Source organism: Dama dama, chromosome 15 (genome assembly GCF_033118175.1).
Source record: "Dama dama isolate Ldn47 chromosome 15, ASM3311817v1, whole genome shotgun sequence".
In the NCBI taxonomy this organism is placed as follows: Eukaryota; Metazoa; Chordata; class Mammalia; order Artiodactyla; family Cervidae; genus Dama; species Dama dama.
This window is the reverse complement of record NC_083695.1, coordinates 82,786,353-82,805,696: the sequence shown is the minus strand read 5'-3', so window position 1 is coordinate 82,805,696 and position 19,344 is coordinate 82,786,353. Positions and strand designations below refer to the sequence as shown.

The window sequence follows — 19,344 nt, the reverse complement described above, 5'->3', positions numbered from 1 at the left end:
GGGACCCGGAAGTGCGCAGGGGGCAGCCCCCTGCCTCCTCCGAGACCCTGAGTTTGCAGAACTTGTTTTAGTCTTGGAGGGCCTTGTATCTGAAGCTGGGCTGCAGCCCACTTCAGAGTGGGAGCCACTCAGCTGGTGGCCGGATGTCTGTTTTGCTACCTGCAAGGGCCTCTGGTGGCACCTGCTGAAATTCAGACTCCTTCAAGGGCTGTCCCCACAGCCCCAGCTCCTGAGAAACCATCTGGACCTGTATCCCTCACTCACTGGTGACCCGGGTCTGAAACCTTCCTAGGCCTTTAAAGTCCACATATTTAGGTTTAAATGAACATATATTCTTGCTTGTTCATTCACCTGACATGTCTGGAGCACCCACACTATATGGGCCAGGTGCTTTCCCTGATAACACAGCATAAGAAAAACATCAATCTCACCTTCTCAGCAGGAGGGAGATGGACATGAAACTGGTGTATGAAAACACCTACTCTTTTGTCAAAGTTTAAAGTATACAAAAGGAGGGCAAATAATGTATTCAATCCCCCATGAGTCTGCACTAGATTCAGTCATTATCAGTTTGTGGCCAATGTCGTTTAATCTCTGTCCCTCCCCTCCCTTATTGTTTTGATGAGCATACCAAATATCGTGTTGTTTCATCTGTAAATATTTCAGAATGGTTCGCTAGTGGATAACTACTCTTAAAGATTACATAATTCCACCATTAGCAGTAATTTCTTCATGTTATCAGTGTCTGGTCAGTCTTTACATTTCCAGCTGTCTTTTAAATTTTGTTGTTCATCCGAATCATGGTCCAATAAAGCCCCAAGCATTGCAGTGACTGGAGTTCCTTTGTCTTTCTTTTAAGCTATGGCAGCCTATCTCTCTGGCTGATCCAGATGGCCTGCTGACTCATTAGAAATACCTTTACTCAGCATCCCCAGACCCATTGGAGTAAAAACTTTGAGGGGAGGGGGGTCTGTACATATGTTTTAATAAGTGCTCCAGGTGGTTCTAATGCACTTCAGAGTTTGAGACTCTCTGATCTATAGTTTCCCCGCCTTCCTTCCTGTGTATTTTCCTTCTAACTTATTTCCTGATGAAAACTGGCTGTTGTCCTTAGTGTGTCCACGAGTCTGGGCTTAGCCGGTCAGTTCCCAGGTGCTGATGAGCAAGCTCCTCTCTCCTCTGTTCGGAGAGAACAGAGAAGTCTCTTCTCCCACAAACAGAGGGGACTGTCTTTTGGAGGGGGAGTTCCCAGGAGGATGGGGTGGAAGTGGGGTGCACTTCAGGCAGGGGAACGGTGTGTGCAAAGGTCGGAAGACTGGATAGAGCACACGTGTTTCAGAGTCTGTGAAAGGACTAGGTGGAGTCAGGGCTGAGGGCGATGGAGGGAGGTGAGGCTGCAGAGGGTGGTGGGGTGGACTTTTAAAGGCCCAGGTGTGAGCTGTTGTGCTAGATTTATCCTGTGGGGGATGGGAACAGAAGGCCCTAGCCTGGTCAAATAATGTGAGCAGACCTCAGCTCTGACCAGGTGCCTCTGACTGCAGGGAATCCTGACTTGGATGGAGAGACTCAGACTGGGGAGACTGAGAGAGGTGGTGCGGGATGAGGGTCAGCAGGGTCTGGACCAACGTTGTGATGGTGAGGTTGAAGAGGAAGGATGAATGTGAGAGATGCTGAGAAGTAGGAATGACAGGGCTTGGGAGTGCAGTGAGAAGGAAAGGACCAGTCTAGGAGATCTCCCTTCTGGGAGCTATGGTGGTTGCATTGACCAGAGGGGACATCTGAGGAGAGATGGATTTCATCACACATGCACACATGTATGCCTACGTTGTTGGAGGTAACTCAGCATGTTAATTACTAATATCCTGAGCCGGGGGAGGGAATGTTTGATGCCTCAATTGGAAAAGACCTCGGTGGCCCTCTAAGTCTATGGATAGTCACTGAGTCCACTTTTGGGCACACATAGAAATATCCACCCACCCATCCATCCACCCCTCTGTCTACCCACTCAAGCACCATCTATCCATCCATTCATCCATCCATCTACCCACACAACTACCCATCTATCCATCCATCCATCTACCGACCTAATCATCCATCTATCCATCCACCCACTCAGCCATCTACTCACCCATCGACCCACCTAGCCACTCATCTGCCCCCTAACCACCCACCCATCCATCCATCCATCCATCCATTCTTCCATATGTCCATCTATTCAACCATTTATCCATCCAACATATACTGAGTGCCTGTGACAAGTCATGAGCTGAGGAATCAGAGATAAAGAAGGCATGGCTTTGCCCAGATGAGCCCAGAGTCTGTGAAAGAGAAGCCAAGTGGACAAAAGTATCTTAATACTGTGTATGGGGTGATCTGGTGGAGCCTCTCCAAATGCTGGGTCCCAGTGGGCAAGGGCTGTGAGGTTGCTGCATATAATTCGTGAAAATTAATAGGAAAGCTTGTTGGTTTATAAGGCATTTCCTCACCTCCCCACAGCAGCTGCCTGGACACACATGTGCCTGTGAACCTGTGGTTAAGAAGAAATTATGAACTGTGCCCACTCATGGTCTGAGGTTGCAGGAACTTGGGGATCTCACTGCCTCTGGGGAAACCTCACTGCCTCTAGGGAAACCTCACTGCCCAGTTCTCTCTCACTGGGGCATCTCATCTCCTAAACCATTTAGTGAGGGGGAGGATAACTGGAAAATGCTGCTCAGTGCTAGGATGCAGGCCCCCTCTGCCTGATGCTGTTTTTTTCTGCCACAGTAAATGCTTATTTCTGTAATTATTATTCAGCATTTAGAGAGAAGCTATTTTACACTCAGTGTTCTTTGAAGCTCGGAGGGTCTCCTGGTTCACACCAATAAAATATCCATTTACTCTGAACATCAACTATGGTGATTAAAAAAAACCCATAAATTATTTACTGAAATGGAAGTTGAGTTTACGGTAATAATGCATTAGTTCAGCTAGCCATGCAGTCTGTTATAGGGTAATAAAAAATTTTTATTTTCCTTCTTAAAAGGTATTTGCCAGTAACCTACACATGACCTTGAACTGATCAGTTTTCAAAGACGATACTACAGGGAGGGGAGAGAGAAAGGGAGAGCTTTTTTCAAAGAGCCTGATTTTAGGCAATTGTCAGCAAATACCTGTTGTCTCACTGTTATCAGGAGGAAAGAAATGAGCATATACATCGCATTTTTAGAAATCATAAGGACTAGATCTTAAAACTCCTTTGGAAATTCAGCATTTGTGTGATTGAACATAAATCTGAAAGCTAGCAAGGAGGCCTGTTTGAAAAATCTGGGGAGTCACCATTGTTTGAGACCACCTGTCATTTAGCATAAGCCTGGAGCCTTGTAAAATAATGTCAGCCCAATGGTTCTGTCTTCATCTTTTAAAATGTATTTATGGAGCAGGATCGATTTAATGTATCTCAGAAAGTCCACAGTTCTGCTCACGGCCATTTGCTGACTAATGTCTCCAGCAGAGAACAACAAGAAGCACATTCATGAATTATGGCTGTCCCTGAGGTTCTTTTGTCGACTATTTTTTATTTTAGGAGCGTCTGCTTTGATTAAAGCCATTAGAGCCAGGAGCAAATAAAAAGGTGTCTGGCTTCTACGTGTCTCGTGTTTTATGGCAGGAACTCTAATGAAGCCTGTATTTTCATTATTACACCGTTAAGGCAAGTGATGAGTATTAACCTCACAAGTTCAACTAGTTCTGCCTCTATTACCTGCTTTGGGGTCTAAAAAATCCTGTGGCAGGAGACTTGTTGGTTGAGTCCAATTTTTACATATTGATATCCTCTACTTGGCTGCATAAATATTTTCACTTATTTATATATTCCTCTTTGCTGCAAAAATTATTTTTTAAATGACTTGGTTGAAGAATGTTTTGGGGGCTAAGTCACAAGTTAAGAGTGAACTTAGGAACACCTGTATTTATTTATTTAAAATGTTACAGATACTCTTTTATTATTTTTCTTTTTTAAAAAAATTATTTTTAATTGGAGGATAATTGTTTTACAATATTGTGTCGTTTCCTGCCATACATCAACATGAATCAGCCGTAGGTATGCATATGTCCCCTCCTTCCTGAACCTCCTTCTCACCTCCCACCCCATTCACCCCCTCCAGATTGTCCCAGAGCACCGGGTTGAGCTCCCTGTGTTATACGCAACTTCCCATTAGCTACCTATTTTATATATGGTAATGTATATATCAATATTTCAATGCTGCTCTCTCAATTCGTCCCACCCTCTCCTGCCCCTGCTCTGTCCATAAGTCCATTCTCTATGTCTGAGTCTCTATTCCTGCCCTGCAAATAGGTTTATCAGTACCATCTGTCTAGATTCCATATATACACATTAATACATGATACTTGTTTTTCTCTTTCTGACTTGCTTCACTCTGCATAGCAAGCTCTAGAGGAAAACTCAGATTTATTTTTATATTCACTAAACCAGAAAAGATGCACAGTAAGTAAATGACCTAAGTAATGGTAAATCATCTATGACGAATGTCAAAAAAGACCTGAGGATTATTTCCTGGTGGTAGAAGGCTTCTGGTCTCTTCCTCCTCTGCTTAATTCTGTGGCTGATACTTCGCATTCTTGAAATATTCTGTGTTCTTCTGATTCCATGATGTGAAATCATCAAATCCCTCTATGTTACTGCATTTCAGGGTACTTAGTGCTTGAAATGGAAGATGCTTTGAGGATCTGTTTAATCTAGTTGAAATAGCGGAGTAGGTATTTCTTAGAACTCCCAGATGCCTCGGCTCTGCCCTGGACCACATTTCTGGTAAAGCATTTTTTCTTTAATCTGATTTACCAGCCCCTATCCCTACCTCTGCAGATGGGCATCAGTTTTCTTTTTATCAGTTTCCTTTCTCTCTTCCAAGCCTGCGCTCTAAAAATCTCTATTCTTGTCAGGCTTTTAGCATTGCCTTTCTCTTCTGCTCCTGAAATGCCCAAGTCACTCCGTGTGTACTAAACTGGAATATTATGTAGGTGGGAGTCGTCTCAGAGCAGATGTTATTATATAGGCTTTACAGAGAAGCATAAACAGGGTCACAATTAATGACAGTTGGTGTTTCTTACTGTAGATAATGGCCCAGGTTTAATTGGTAGCCAGAATACACAGCACATACCTTGCACATTAGACATTCCATGTTATCAACTCTCTCCTACTATTAGCTTAGATCTACCAATTATCCACAGAAAAACAGATAATATTCCATTGACCCTGTTGTGTTTCTTTTTAATCACCTATTAAATGAAAGCTCTCAAGATTGGTTGGCATTGAAGCATAGGTAGCCAGTGGAAATTTGCTGTATGCTGCAGGGAGCTCAAACCCAGTGCTCTGTGTAAACATAAAGAGGTGGGGTGCAGTGGGAGGTGAGAGGGAGGTTCTAGAGGGAGGAGACATACTTATACCTATGGCTGATTCATGTTGATATATGGCAGAAATCCACATAACATTGTAAAGCAATTATCCTCAAATTAAAAAGAAATACATTTAAAAAAAAAAAAAGATTGGTTGGGATTATTAGCACACCAGAAAACTTAACACATCCCTCAGGGGCTAAAGTAGTCATTTCCATATTCTTTTCCCTAAGAATTTTTGAGCACCTCTTTGACATCTTAAATAGTTAAATAAAGAAATATTAGCTGGAGAACAAAGTCGTCACTGCAGACTCTGTATATTCCTGTGGCGGATTGATGCACATAAACTGGTGAATTATCGTTGATTTGGGATCTATAGAGCTACAGATATGGGCGTGCTTCATATGCAAATGCCTATAATGATCTTACTCCTCCATACCTTCCATGCAAATCAGTTTTAAATCATCACACAATGTAGCTGTATTTTAATTTCTAATGGAGAACAGCCGTGATGTTCAATTGCCTCTAGGCCTGGCTGAGCGATCATGTCAAATGATTTATTTCCACTGAACCAGAGGGAGGGTGGGAGGGAGATAGAAGGAGGTACAGGGAGAACCAGAAAAATCCTTGATTCTTGTCCTCACATATCCTGGAGTCCTCCTGGGGCCCAAGGCATGTGTTCTGGGTGCAGCCCAACACATGCTCTTTTACAAGTCAGTGGGCCATGCTCTGAGAAGGGCTGAGTGATGGGATAATTAGAACCAAGCAGTCAGCGGGGTGGATAGTTTGTCTGCTGATAATAGCTTGTTTGCTAATTGCCAACACCAGATTTTCTGGGCAATTAGACATTTGGTTTCCTCCAAGACCTTCTGTGCAAATGTGGACACATGGCCCCAGGCCTTCCAGGTAGCAGGTGGAGAGAGGGTGGCTCCCGGTACAGGATAGCCTCTCTCTGATGCCACCTGCCCAAGGGGTGGTGGGGGCAGACGTCTCACTAGTGGAGATGCTGAATTTCTCCTGCTTTTATGGAAGGAGGGTACCCTGTGCTGGGTGATGAGCAAAGAAGCTGAAGTTTAGTGGGCTGGTCCAGGAGCCAGGCTTATGTCTCCATTTTGTTTTCAAGAGCGTTGAGCCAGGGAGCTAGTAGAACCTGAAACTGCTTCCTCTCTCAGATGAGCAAGTTGATTTTTTTTTAAGAATTTTTTTTATGGCGGTGAAGTATGTATAACATAAAATGTTCCACTTTAACCATTTGAAGGTGTGCAAATCAGTGGCATCAATACATTCACAATGTTGTGTATCCGTTACTACTCAAAAGCTTTTTCATCATCCAAAATGGAAATTTTGTATTCCCCATCCGTCTATGCTCCCTCAGCCCCTGACTTCCTCTAATCTACTGTCTGTCTCTATGAATTTGCCTATTCGGTTTTTGTATTGACTATCTATATTTCATTTGCCTGTTCTGGATATGAGGTAATGTTTGTCCTCTTGTGTCCAGCTTATTTCACTTAGCATAATTTTTTCTAGTTCATCCATGGTGTATCATCTATAAGAATTTCATTCCTTTTTACAGCTGAATAATAATCCATTGAATGGATGTACCATATTTTTTTTATCCATTTATCTGTTGATGTATACTTGGGTTGTTTTTACTTTTTGGTTTTTGTAAATAATGCTGCAGTGAAGGTGCACATACAGGCATCCTTGTTTTCAATTCTTTTGAATAGATACTCAGGAGTGGAATTCCTAGGAAAGGAATTGGGTCTATGCTAAGACTACATCTCACTTTTTAAGAAACTACCAAACTGTTTATCACAGTGGCTGTACCATTTTGCATTCCCACAAGATATATACAGGGGGTTTCAATATTTCCACATCTTTGCCAGCATTTGTTATTTCCTTTAAAAAAAAATTATAGCCATTCTAGTGAGTGTGAAGCAGTATCTCATTGTGGTTTTGATTTCCCTATTGACTAATGAGTGCATTTGTCTAATGACTAATGAGTTAAGCATCTTTCACGTGCTTATTGACCATTAGCATATCTTCTCTGGAGAAATGTCTGTTTAAGTCCTTTCCCCCACAGATTGATTTTTGGTCTTTTTACTTAACTTGCTTCTGCGCCTTTCTCCCAAAGGTTGGAACTGAGCCTCATCGGGAGGAGAGGGAACAGATGCCTGCAGAGTGGGGAGGTGGCTGTGCAGATTCGAGGCTTCGCATCCCTCTTTCATGATTCCTTTTATTTCCTCAACTCGTTTGGCACCCACTGTAATGATGCTGTTTGAGTTCTCACCGAGCAGGAAAATAAATCAGTAAGCGTGTGGGATTAACCAAAGTGATTTGGCAGCAGACGCAGATGGAGCCGCTCCTGGTGCCTCCCTAGAAGCAGACAGGTCTTTCTCAGATACCTGGTTTGGTTCCCACGCTGCCCCAGATGGATATTGTGGGGATATTCTTGGGCTTCTGGTTCAAGGCATTTACACGTAGCCAGCCAGAGAGAAGTACCTAGAGGGAAGGGTAGGTTTAGGGACTGGGCAGCCTCTGTGATAAATGCTGAGAGATTGACTGCACTTACTGAGAGGCTTGGTGGTCACTGGGAGAAGAGGAGCGTCTCATTTGGTCAAGTTTTAAATACCAAATATGGGGCAACCAGATCAGACACCCTACCGTTCTGGATGCAGTTCAGCCTGGCCCCACATTATCTGGCTTTCCAAGGGTTAGAACAGTCCCCGCAGGAGCAAAGCCATGCAGTCCTCATTTCAGCTCTCCAGCTCAGCGCGCACCACCTCTAAGGATGCACTTGTCTTTCCTTTCAGAAACGGCCCCCACGTCTGCATATTCCTCTCCGGCCCGGAGCCTGGGGGACACAGGAATAACACCTCTGTCCCCTTCCCACATTGTGGTAAGAAATGTGTATGCGTGGGGGGGATGGGGGAAGGGGCGGGATGTGTGTGCTGGTTACCTTTGCCTCCTGAGTCGGCTTTCCCTGCTCTGGGTAGGAAGAGGCTTTCGGTGGTGTGGCTGGTACTTCTGCAGCCATTGATCTGGGTGTGGCTAACATGAGCAGGCAGCGGGGAGCAGCTCTTTAAAGATTCAGGGCTCAGAGACTGCGGGGCACCCTCCTGGGAGGACGCAGCCACATCTGGCCAGTGGGCGAGTCAGTGGAAAGCAGTGGTTTTTCCAGGGCAGTTAAGTGCTGTGACCAAAAGCTGTGGCTCTAGCTGCTCTGTACCAAGTTGCCCAGGAGAGGAGACCTGGGCGGTGTGGGGGGGTCAGGGGTGTCGGGGGCGGGGGCTGGAGGCTGGGCGTTGGTTTCCACACTGCCCCAGATAGATATTGTGGGGCAGCTGTTCAAGGCGTTTACACATAGCCAACCAGAGAGAAGTACCTGGAGGGAAGGGTGGTTTTATATGAGCTGCTCAGACCCGCAAAGAAGACACTGCTGAGAACTTCAGAGCCATCACTAGGGAGGGATGCCAGCTTGTCCCAGTTTTCCCGGCACTGTCTTGGCTTCCATGGAAAGGCCTGCGTTCTGGAACTCCCTCAGGCTTGGGAAAACTGAGAGGCTTGGGCACCGAGGAGCCGGGTCCTGTGGTTTTCAAACTCTGTACCCTGAGGGTTCCCTGGAAAAGCTTCAGGGTCACCTAAGGGGATGGCGCGCAGTGTGACGAAAGGCCAGGTAGGTGGGGCTGTCACCCCCTGCTCTAACCAGTCAATACTCTTCAGATCCCAAGTTGATTGGTATAATTTGAAGTTCTGTGAGTGTTAAAAAGGAAGTCTATACTGCTTTAAAATTTTTTGGGGAAATCTAGAATGACTTGACCTACCCACTTGACAGATGAGGAAAGGCTCTGGGCCCCAAGGGTCACGTGGCTGACTACGGCAGGACCAGGCAGGGTCCCTGGTCTGCTGAGCCCTACACCCCCGCCCCACACACCCAGGCAGATGGAGGGGTCACCTGGAGGTGCGCAGGGCACAGCTGAGCAGGGTCTGGAGGTCTGTGTAGGGCCTGGGGAGGCCAGTGGGGGGAAGACTCTTGGGCTTCTGGTTCCAGTGGAAGTGTTTCTGTAATTTGCCACACTCACGTGTGGTTGATAAAGGCTGAGGTGCGCATGTGTAGACGGGTGCCCTCCCCAATGACCTGGCCCAGCCCTCCACTCAGGAGGACCCTCCATTTCTCTCTGAGTTCATGGGGCGCTGGAGGCAGGCCTGTCCTCTCCCCAGGGCTCACCACGTGGCAGACTTCAACCAAACGTGCAATGTCCTTCTGACTGCAGTGGGTGCACAGTGGAGCAGGGTGGAACCTTCCTGAAACCTGGGCTTGACTGCCCCCACCCATGCCCTGTACCCCACTTGTATCTGCAGAACGATGCTGACCCGAACGTCTCTGAGCAGCAGACGTTTCTCGTGGTGGTGGCCATTGACTTTGGGACCACGTCCAGCGGCTATGCCTACAGCTTCACCAAGGAGCCAGAATGCATCCACGTGATGAGGTGAGCCATCAGAGGGGCAGGGGCTAGTGCCAGTCACTTGTCACTATGGAGACTTGGGGGAGGGCTCTGGGGGAGGGGAGAGGGAATCGTCCAGTGAGCAGATGAATGGTACTCAGTAGGCAGGTCTTGTCTGGATTCTGGCCCTGCTTGGCCTAATCTCACCATGCCACTTTGGGCAAGCTGCTTCTGATCTCTGAGCTCCAGGTTCCTGGTCTGTAAAGGAATTGGTTTAATTCTGACTTAGTTGGTTTGGGGAAAGGCCTAGAGAGTGAGTCTGAAACTTCTAGCACGCCGCCTCGGCAAGAGGCAGACTTACAGGGTGTTTGTGATGGAGGAGATCCAGGTCTCTTACTGTGTGACCTCAGGCGATCGATGAACCTCCTAAAGCTCAGTTTCCTTATCTGTGAAATGGGGATAATGCAGTACCTGCTCCTCAGAGTGTGTGTGCAAATGCAGTGAGACTTCCAGTCAAGCGCTTTGTTATTGTTGTTTAGTTGCTAAGTCATGTCCAACTCTGTGATCCCATGGACTGTAGGCTCCTCTGTCCATGGGATTCTCCAGACAAGAATGCTGGAGTGGGTTGTCATTCCCTTCTCCAGGGGATCTTCCCGACCTAGGGATTAAACCTGCGCTGCAGGCAGATTCTTTACCATCTGAGTCACCAGGGAAGCCCCCATAAACTTGAATCAACATTTATCGGCTTCTATATTGTTGTTTTAAAAAATTTATTTCTAAAGAGAGAGTCATGCAGTGAAAATTGACAAAAGAGAAAGGAGCAGAAATAACTTTGAACTTGCTGGGGAGGAATTCTTACAAAGCCTTCACAGAGTTCAGGGTCTCTAGGGGTGTTATCTTAGTAATTGTAGAGATTTTGGAGGAAGGTTCTACCTGAATTTTATTTCAGTCAGAACATATTAATATCACCTTGATCCAGACTGACAGAATTATGAATGAGAAAGTTAAGTTTTTTATATTTAAATAGGAATGAAGAATTGAATATTTGAAGGGCAAAATCTCTGGAAGTCCATTACCTACTGAAAATGTCAGTGTTCATAGTCCTGGAAAATCTATTTCTGAAAGGTTGTGTGTGGAACGCATCCCTGGTCCAGGCACCAGTGTCTGCCTGGGACGGTGATCATCTCCGCAACTCAGCGGGGTCACCATGGGGACTTGGGTCCCTGGGTAGATGGGGCTTGACCGGGAAACCGGCCAGGGATGACTCTGGCCCCATCTGCACGGCAGGTCTAGGTGGAGGTTGGCTCTCCATCCGGACTGTGATGGCAGCGGCCGGTGTGAGCCCAGCCAGGAGAGCGGCCACCTCCCCCAGAGGGCAGGCTGGGGGGAAAGATACTCTTCCCCTCGTGCACTCTCTCCCCCAGAGACTGCTTGTAGGGGTCGCGTGGCAGGGATGGAGCAACCTGCTGAGCCAGGACCTGGTGGAGGAGACAGCATCCTGTCCTTCTGGCAGCCAGGGCTTCTCTGCTGTGGCCCCAAGGAAGGGAGGAGCATCCAGTCACCTGTCATCTCCACTCTCTTTACTTTTCTCCTTCTTTCTGTCTGCGAGGAGGAAGGAAGCTTTTCTGGGGCTCAACCTACCCGCTGCTTGCTCTGTCATACTTCCCATCAGTTCCAGGATCTAATCCCATCGCATCCTCCAGTCTGTCTGTACTCACCCCTCCTGGCTTCTGGCTCCTCTTCACCGCACCGACACGCCGAGTATGGTCCCTTCCCTCCACCAGAGCCGTTTTGATGAGAGCCATTCCCGTCAGCGCTCTCATCCATCTGCCACTGTGATTGTCACCCCAGGATGGGGGCGCCCGGGTCTATTTCTTACCTGAATCTCTTCCTGGCTTGCACCTTCAAGCCCCTCCTGGGAGTTCAACGCCAGCACTTTCAAATAAAGCCCTCCATGGTTCCTCCTGCCTACTTCTTGGCCGGGATTGCTGGCATCTGTGAGGGGCACTCTCTCCTCCAGACTCCCCAGTTTGAAACCTGTGGGGCACCCTGGCACCTGCTCATCAGTGAGGCTGTTTGGCTCGGTTCTCCTTCTGGATGGTTCCTCCCTATCATCCCCTCTCTGTCTTCCCAGGGCTCTCTATCCTTGTACGAGCTCCTTCACCTTGAGACCTGAGCTCTCTTCTCAGCCTCCTAGCTTCCAATCTCCTTCCCTTTAGTCCAGTTTGCTCTGGTCAATAACAGCTCTGATTCTGTCCTACCCCTGCTCTAAAACCTTTAGTGGCTCCCTATTACTCACCGATTAAATCTCTCACTCCTCAGGATCCTCACCACCTTTCCAGGCTCGTTTTCCCCACCCGAGCACAATCACTCTCCTCATTTACATGCTTTCTCCAACCCACACAGTCATCTGGCATTCCCCATACATGCCCCATGCTTGCCCACCTCTGAGCAGCCTGCAGTGTTCATCCCTCTTTCAACATCCAGCTGTCTGTCCATCCTTCAAGTCTCTCCTGAACCCTGCATTCTTTCCAAGGCTCCTATCTCTGGTACCTCTGCCTCCTCTGACCTCTCTGGGCTATCTCCCCTTCACTTCCATCTGATGAGGCAGGTATTTCTGTGTGTGTTTCTCCCCTGCCTGTTTCAAAGAGGATATATCTGCTCCTGAGTGCTTGCAGATTAAAAAGCCAAACTGCAAACCAAACACACACAGACACAGTTACCTACTATGTTGCGAGTAATTTGAAGGCAGAAATATAAATGTTTTATCTCTGTTTCAACAGCACCTGGCACAGAGTAGATGCTCAGTAAACTCTGAGTGAAAGGATAAAACAGACTTTGTTACTGAGCCATTGTCCCTTTCGTTTTGCTTGTTAACTCAAATTGTGTCTCTGGTCACCACTCAACCAGCTAAAATGATACTGCTCTGTAGCCATAGCCATTGTATAACCAAAAACTACCATCATTCCCCCCAAATAAATAAAAAATACTATTAAACCTAAGAAGGACCCACCAAAACTCAACACAATACCACAACCTGTACCTGTAGCAGCCACTGTAAGCACCCACCATCTGTACCAGCCATGCACACAGTAGGTGCTCACGTCATGCAAGAAGGCCCATAACCTCTGCCTTTCCTTGGTGGCAGGCGATGGGAGGGAGGCGACCCTGGGGTGTCCAACCAGAAGACTCCGACCACCATCCTGTTGACTCCAGAGAGGAAGTTCCACAGTTTCGGGTATGCCGCCAGGGACTTTTACCACGACCTGGATCCCAACGAGGCCAAGCAGTGGCTGTACCTGGAGAAGTTCAAGATGAAGCTGCACACGACTGGGGTGAGCCAACCTCTCCGGGGCCCCGAGTGCCCCGCATTGGAGAGCCAAGCTTCCTCCAGCCCTTTCGACCCTTGGGGGCCCTCAGGTTTCTCCCAAGCAGAAATGAACGTCCATTCACCTGGATTTTAGAAACAACCTGGAGCACGCCACACTTTTGTGGACCACACAGTACATTTTCTGATGCACACATGGACAGGGAAATGTTCAGAATATCTAGCAACTTGTTTGCTTTGGAAATCAGCCTGGCTGGATGGAGCACAGGCATAGGGGGTTGGGGGGTCCTGCTGTTCTGGGAGATCCCCCTTCAGTTGCTGGATTGTTGGAAGATCAAGGGGTCCTGAAGGAAGGACTTGGGGGCTGGGAGGCCTTTTGGGGGCTCAGGGTAGTGGCTATTAATGAACCAGTCTGGAAGCAACAACCTGTAACACCTAGCTCATTTAACCCTCTATGTGGGGAAGGAGGTGGCTCAGGAAATCAAGCCTCTGCGCAGTAATTCGAGGTTCAGTGCCTGAAGCAATTTTGCTCCCTACTTTCCAGGCTTCAGTAAGATGGCCAAGTCGATTAGGACCCTCCCCTGAGCTTCATCGAAATGTTGGTCCATAGGATAGAATCTTTGCAGTATAAGCATCTTATCCCTTAAATTTTCCTTAGTGTGCACAGTTAGAGATGCAGGATGGTGATAGGGTTTAGGACCACAGACCCTGAAGCCAGATGGTCTGGGTTTAAATCCCACCTCTGCCACCTTTGAGATACTTAATCCAAGTCACTGAGCCTCTCCTCCCTTGCTTTACCTTATCTTTGAAATGGAGGCACTACTTATGCTTTTCTTATGGGGATGTTGTAAGGATTAAAGGAATCAAAATACACAAAGCACTTAGAACCATGCCAGTCCTTAGCAAGTTAAAGTCAACTGCTACCTTCTATTAGCGTTGCTTTTATCTGTCTACTGTTAAGGGTTTGCAGATGACAAAACAGATGTTACTGGTGAGATCCTGCAGCCAGCACCCGGCCTTCCAGGGCTCTGTGCTCATCCACATGGTGGTCTCTCTCTCAAGCAGACCAACGTCTGCTCGAAAAGTGTCCTTCCTGTTTCACCTGATGGGATTCGGTGCCTTATAGCAGTCTCGTGCAAGTGGAAGCCCAGAATTTCTTCAGTTTGAATTTTTTAGTTCCAAGCCCATGTCTTCCTGGTGGCTGGAAGCTGCCTGGGAGCCACTACCCCTAAGCTGGGGTGTCTTTGCTTAACCCCAGGTGTTGGAATAGTGAGCTTGTGCAGATGGGTTGAAATGACGGGCAGGTCCCACAAGGCCAGTTTAGCACTTGATACTCCTTCACGCTCCAAAGGCAAAGGCTAATTACCCAACCTGGATCAATCCAGAGGCCACACTGATTTTTTTCCCCCAGTGGTGATAAGCCTGCTGGTTCCAGGAGACTTAGGGGCTTCCTCCTGATGTTTGCTCTGCCCATTCCCACCCCCTGCGGACTATTTTCATCATTTTTTAATGACCTCAGTCCATCTGGCATCTCACGGAGCATCTTCCATCCGAGGACCACAAGCAGCAGCTGCTGTGGCTTTTGGCACGGGAAGAAGGCAGTGATGCTAGGCTCCCAGTGGATTAGACAGCACAAGTCTTAAAATAGGAGCCCTTCTATTTTTGTGACTTGGTTGGCAGCTCATCGGGTAGTGAAAGCTTCATGCCTGTTTAGCGCCATGCACATCAGCGAGTTGGCATGATTATCTAGGCTTCGATTAGGAGGGTTCCCAAGGGTGACCATGTGTGTCCATATGTGGAAATAGTATGTAAATTGCACCGGGAGTGGCGGCTGCTGCCTTTTCTTTCTTCCTGGGCTCTGTTGCTGCCCCGAGACCTCTGCTCCCAGAGGGTCCAGAAGAGGGAAGAAAAGAGGGAGGGAGGGAAGCAGTGGAGGTGGGGTTGGGGGGGCAGAGCCAGGGCCTCCTACACAGTGAGGGGGCGATGCTGCCAGCCCTGTCTGGGGGCACGCCACCCTAGTCTGCGGGAAGCACAAACATGGTTCACTGGGATTCCTGGGTCTCGTGGCAGTGCCTAAAGCCAGAAGGGAGGCTTTCTTCTTGTCCTATCTCACTTCATTCTCCCCTCCAGGACCTCACCATGGATACAGACCTGACAGCAGCAAACGGCAAGAAAGTCAAAGCCCTTGAGATCTTTGCTTACGCCCTGCAGTACTTTAAGGAACAAGCACTGAAGGTTGGTACATACCAGAGCCTGTACTGTGGAGGGGCACCTGCCTGCTAGACAGTTTCTGGGGAGAAAATGTGGGCTTCATATCCAGAAAGCACGATGCACCCATGTGCGCTGCTGGTGGGAAGGGAACGTGGGGCAACTGTTGTGGAGAACAGCCTGGCAGTTCCTCAAAAGGTTAAACACAGGGGCTTCCCTGGTGGCTCAGTGGTAAAGAATCTGCCTGCCAATGCAGGAGACGGGGGTTTGATCCCTGGTCCAGGAAGATTCCACATGCTGTAGAGCCACTAAAACCCATGTGTCACAACTGTTGAACTTGTACTCTAGAGCCTGAGAGCTGAAACTACTGAAGCCCACTCATCCTAGAGCCCATGATCCACAACGGGAGAGGCCACCGCAGTGAGAAGCCCACATACCACAAGAGAGTAGCCCCTGCTCACTGCAAGGAGCAAGAAAACTATGCAGCAACAAAGTCCCAGCACAGCCAAAAATAACTAACTAACTAAAAGAAAAAAGGTTAAACACAGAGTGAGCTGAAGGTTCCAATCCTAGGTGTGTACCAAGAGAAAAGAAAACATACATTCACATAAAAACTTGTGCATGAATGTTCATAGCAGCACCATTCATAATAACCAAAAAGGCAGAAACAACTGACACGTCCATCCATGGGTGAATGGGTAACTAAATGGGATCCACCCATACACTGGAATATTATTCAGCCTTAGAAAGGAATGAAGTACTGACATACGCCGTGACACAGATGAACCTTGACCACGTGATGCTAAGTGAAAGAAGCCAGATACAAAAGGCCACCTAGTGTAGGATTCCATTTGTAGAAAATGTCCCAAAGAGGCAAATCCATGGAGACAGAAAGTAGATGAGAGATTGCCAGAGCCGGGTGTGGGGGGAGTGCGTGTAGGAGTGAAGAGTGACTGCCAGGGGATATAGGAATCTCTGGGGGGATGATGAAGTTAGACAGTGGGGATGTCACACCAGCTTGTGATATACTAACACCCACTGAACTGTACACTTTAAAGGTGAGTTTTGTGGCGTGTGAATTATATCTCAGTAAAACAAACAAAAGAAAGAAAGATAGGAGACCCATGTCGCAACTGTGTGATCCTGGGCAAGGGGCTCAACCTCTCTGATACCCACATACCTAATGTGAAGAGGGAGGCAGGTAACTGCCTTGGGGGTCGTTTGATAACAAGTGAAGGATTGAATGTTAAATGCCTCCCATGGGGTTCAGGACTGAGTAAACACTTGGCAAATAGTTGTTGCTGTCTCTCTCCATGGCTCCCAGCCCAGACCCCATGGAAGAAGCTGACCTGGTGAATCAGCCCCCCTTGGTTGGCCCTTCACAAAGGTTTGTTCAATGATGGCTCAGAATGAAGAAAACGGCTAGTTTCCCAGTGGAATATAGCCGTCTGCTCAGAGTCCCCTCCCATGGGCATGGTGACGAGCGGGTGTAGATCCGGGGATTAAACAGCCTTATACTGAGCTCTGTCTCAAAAGGACTGGGAACCTCAGAACCATTTGGTCTTATGGGATCACTAGAAGAAATTTCTGGGCAGCTCAGTGGTAAAGAATCCGCCTGCCAAAGCAGGAGACGTGAGTTCGATCCCTGGATCAGGAAGATCCACTGGAGAAGGACATGGCAACCCACTCCAGTATTCTTTCATGAAGAATCCCATGGACAGAGGAGCTACAGTCCATGGGATGACAAGAGTCAGACACAACCTAGTGACTAAAATAGCAAAACAACAAACAAGAAATTTAGTGAATTCTGGAAATAGAATAGAATTCTAGAAATAGGACTGCGTACATGCATGCTAAGTCGCTTCAGTTGTGTCCCCGACCTTATGGACCATCGCCAGCCAGGCTCCTCTGTCCATGGGATTCCTCAGGCAAGAATGCTGGAGTGGGTTTCCATGCCCTTCTCCAGGGGATCTTCCTGACCCAGGGATCAATCCTGCATTGCCTAAGTCTCCTGCATTGGCAGGTTATGTACCGCTAGCACCACTTGGGAAGTCCAGAAATAGAGCTAGCAAGAGCCAAAGCAGTGAGAACCTAACACTGCTTTCATCCATTCAAGTACCTTTTGTTTTGAGTACTTCACCTGGGCGAGTACTTGTCCTGTGCGAGTTTTGGTTGGGTGGAAACAGTGCAATGGAGTATGCAGTCCCTGGGTGGGTGTTGGGATTCAGTGAAGGCAGAGATTCTACCCAAGAGCAGCAGCGAGGAATCCCCCCAGAGGAGAGGGTCTGGGGGCTTCTGACATCGCAGCAGCTGGCAGGGCAGGTGTTTCACCTGGTGGAACGGCCCAGGAGCAGCTCAGGGAAAGGAAAACAGCCAACTGCTGGGGGAAGCAGGCGGTTTGGAGCAGGCGAAGGGCGAGGCTGCAGAGAGAGTGGGAACCGTGAGCGGGGGATGAGATTGTGCAGTCTCAAATGCCAGGAGAAGGAATTCTTCCTGGGTCGGGGGGAGCCCTCACAGGACTTTGCTCAGGGCAGTGAGTGGCCACGAGGATAGTGTTAGAGGAGGGGAGACCGCTGTGGTCCTCAAGGCCTGCACAGGGAGAAGAGTGACCTGTTGGCAGCTCTCTCAGACCCTGAAGCAGGTCCGAGGGCTGAGGGCGAGGCTGACGCTCTACCTGTGGGTTCATCTGAGGAACGTGAAAACCAAGGAGATAAACAGGATGTGATGGAGGGAGGGAGTGGTTCTTTCTATGAAAGGAGGTGGGGAGAGGAATCTGGGGAAGTAAGTGGGAGGGAGACAGAGGTGGGTTCACTTCAGGAAGCAGGTGGTGACCAGCCAGAGGCAGGAGCAGGGAGGCCAGTGGGGACCCATGGAAAGGAGCCGCTGTGGGTCCAGTTCGGTTCAGTCAGTCAGACGTGTCCGACTGTTTGAGACCCCATGGACTGCAGCACGCCAGGCCTCCTTGTCAATCGCCAACTCCTGGAGTTTACTCAAACTCATGTCCGTTGAGTCGGTGATGCCATCCAACCATCTCATCCTCTGTCATCCCCTTCTCCTCCCGTCTTCAATCTTGCCCAGCATCAGGGTCTTTTCCAATGAGTCAGTTCTTCTCATCAGGTGACCAAAATACTGGAGTTTCAGCTTCAGCATCAGTCCTTCCAATGAATATTCAGGACCGATTTCCTTTAGGATGGATTGGTTGGATCTCCTTGCAGTTCAAGGGACCCTCAAGAGTCTTCTCCAACACCACAGTTCAAAGCATCAGTTCTTCGGCACTCAGCTTTCTTTATGGTCCAACTCCCACATCCATACATGACTACTGGAAAAACCATAGCTTTGACTAGACGGACCTTTGTTGACAAAGTAACATCTCTGCTTTTTAATATGCTGTCTAGGTTGGTCATAACTTTTCTTCCAAGGTGCAAGCGTCATTTAATTTCATGGCTGCAGTGAAAGGGAACCGCCGTGGGTCCAAGAAGGCCTCAAAGCAGGGGAGGAGGCGACCCTCTGTGGGCCTGAAGAGAGGAATCCCAAAGGGACTGACTGAGTGTCCAGAGGAAGATGCAGGCATGAGAGGAGGCCGGTGGGGGCAGGGTGTCTCCAGATTAAGACGAGAAGCCACAGGAACTCAGGGAAAATGTAGGACTTGAGAAAGTCCGTGACTTTGGAGTGTGTTTCACGTTGACCCTGATGTGAGGACAGGCCTGAGCAGTCCAAGTCCATCTTTCAGGGGAGGCAGGAGGGGGAGGGGGCAGAGGTCATCGGGCACAATATGGGTGGGTGGAGGGTGGTTGTGTACCTGTCGGCTCAGGCAGAGCCTGCAGGAACTTTCTTCCAGCAGGGAACACGTTGTGAAGAAAAGCTGTCTGAGGAGATATAGGAACTGGGTCCTTCACAAGAGGCTGGCTGATGTTCAAGGGGCAGGTGGATTCAGAGCAGGGGACTGCTGCATGTTGGACCTGAGTAAGC

At 48.3% G+C, this 19,344-nt stretch overlaps 1 protein-coding gene across 1 annotated transcript in view; it reads left to right on the top strand.

Annotated features, from left to right (window-relative positions):
* The window catches only part of HSPA12A (heat shock protein family A (Hsp70) member 12A), a 75,814-nt gene that overhangs the window by 33,437 nt on the left and 23,033 nt on the right, over window positions 1-19,344 (top strand). Inside the window, exons 2-5 of the mRNA XM_061162739.1 lie at window positions 8,208-8,293; window positions 9,757-9,884; window positions 12,988-13,174; window positions 15,298-15,402. Coding sequence (XP_061018722.1) covers window positions 8,208-8,293; window positions 9,757-9,884; window positions 12,988-13,174; window positions 15,298-15,402 — 506 coding nt within the window. The remainder of the gene's footprint in view (window positions 1-8,207; window positions 8,294-9,756; window positions 9,885-12,987; window positions 13,175-15,297; window positions 15,403-19,344) is intronic.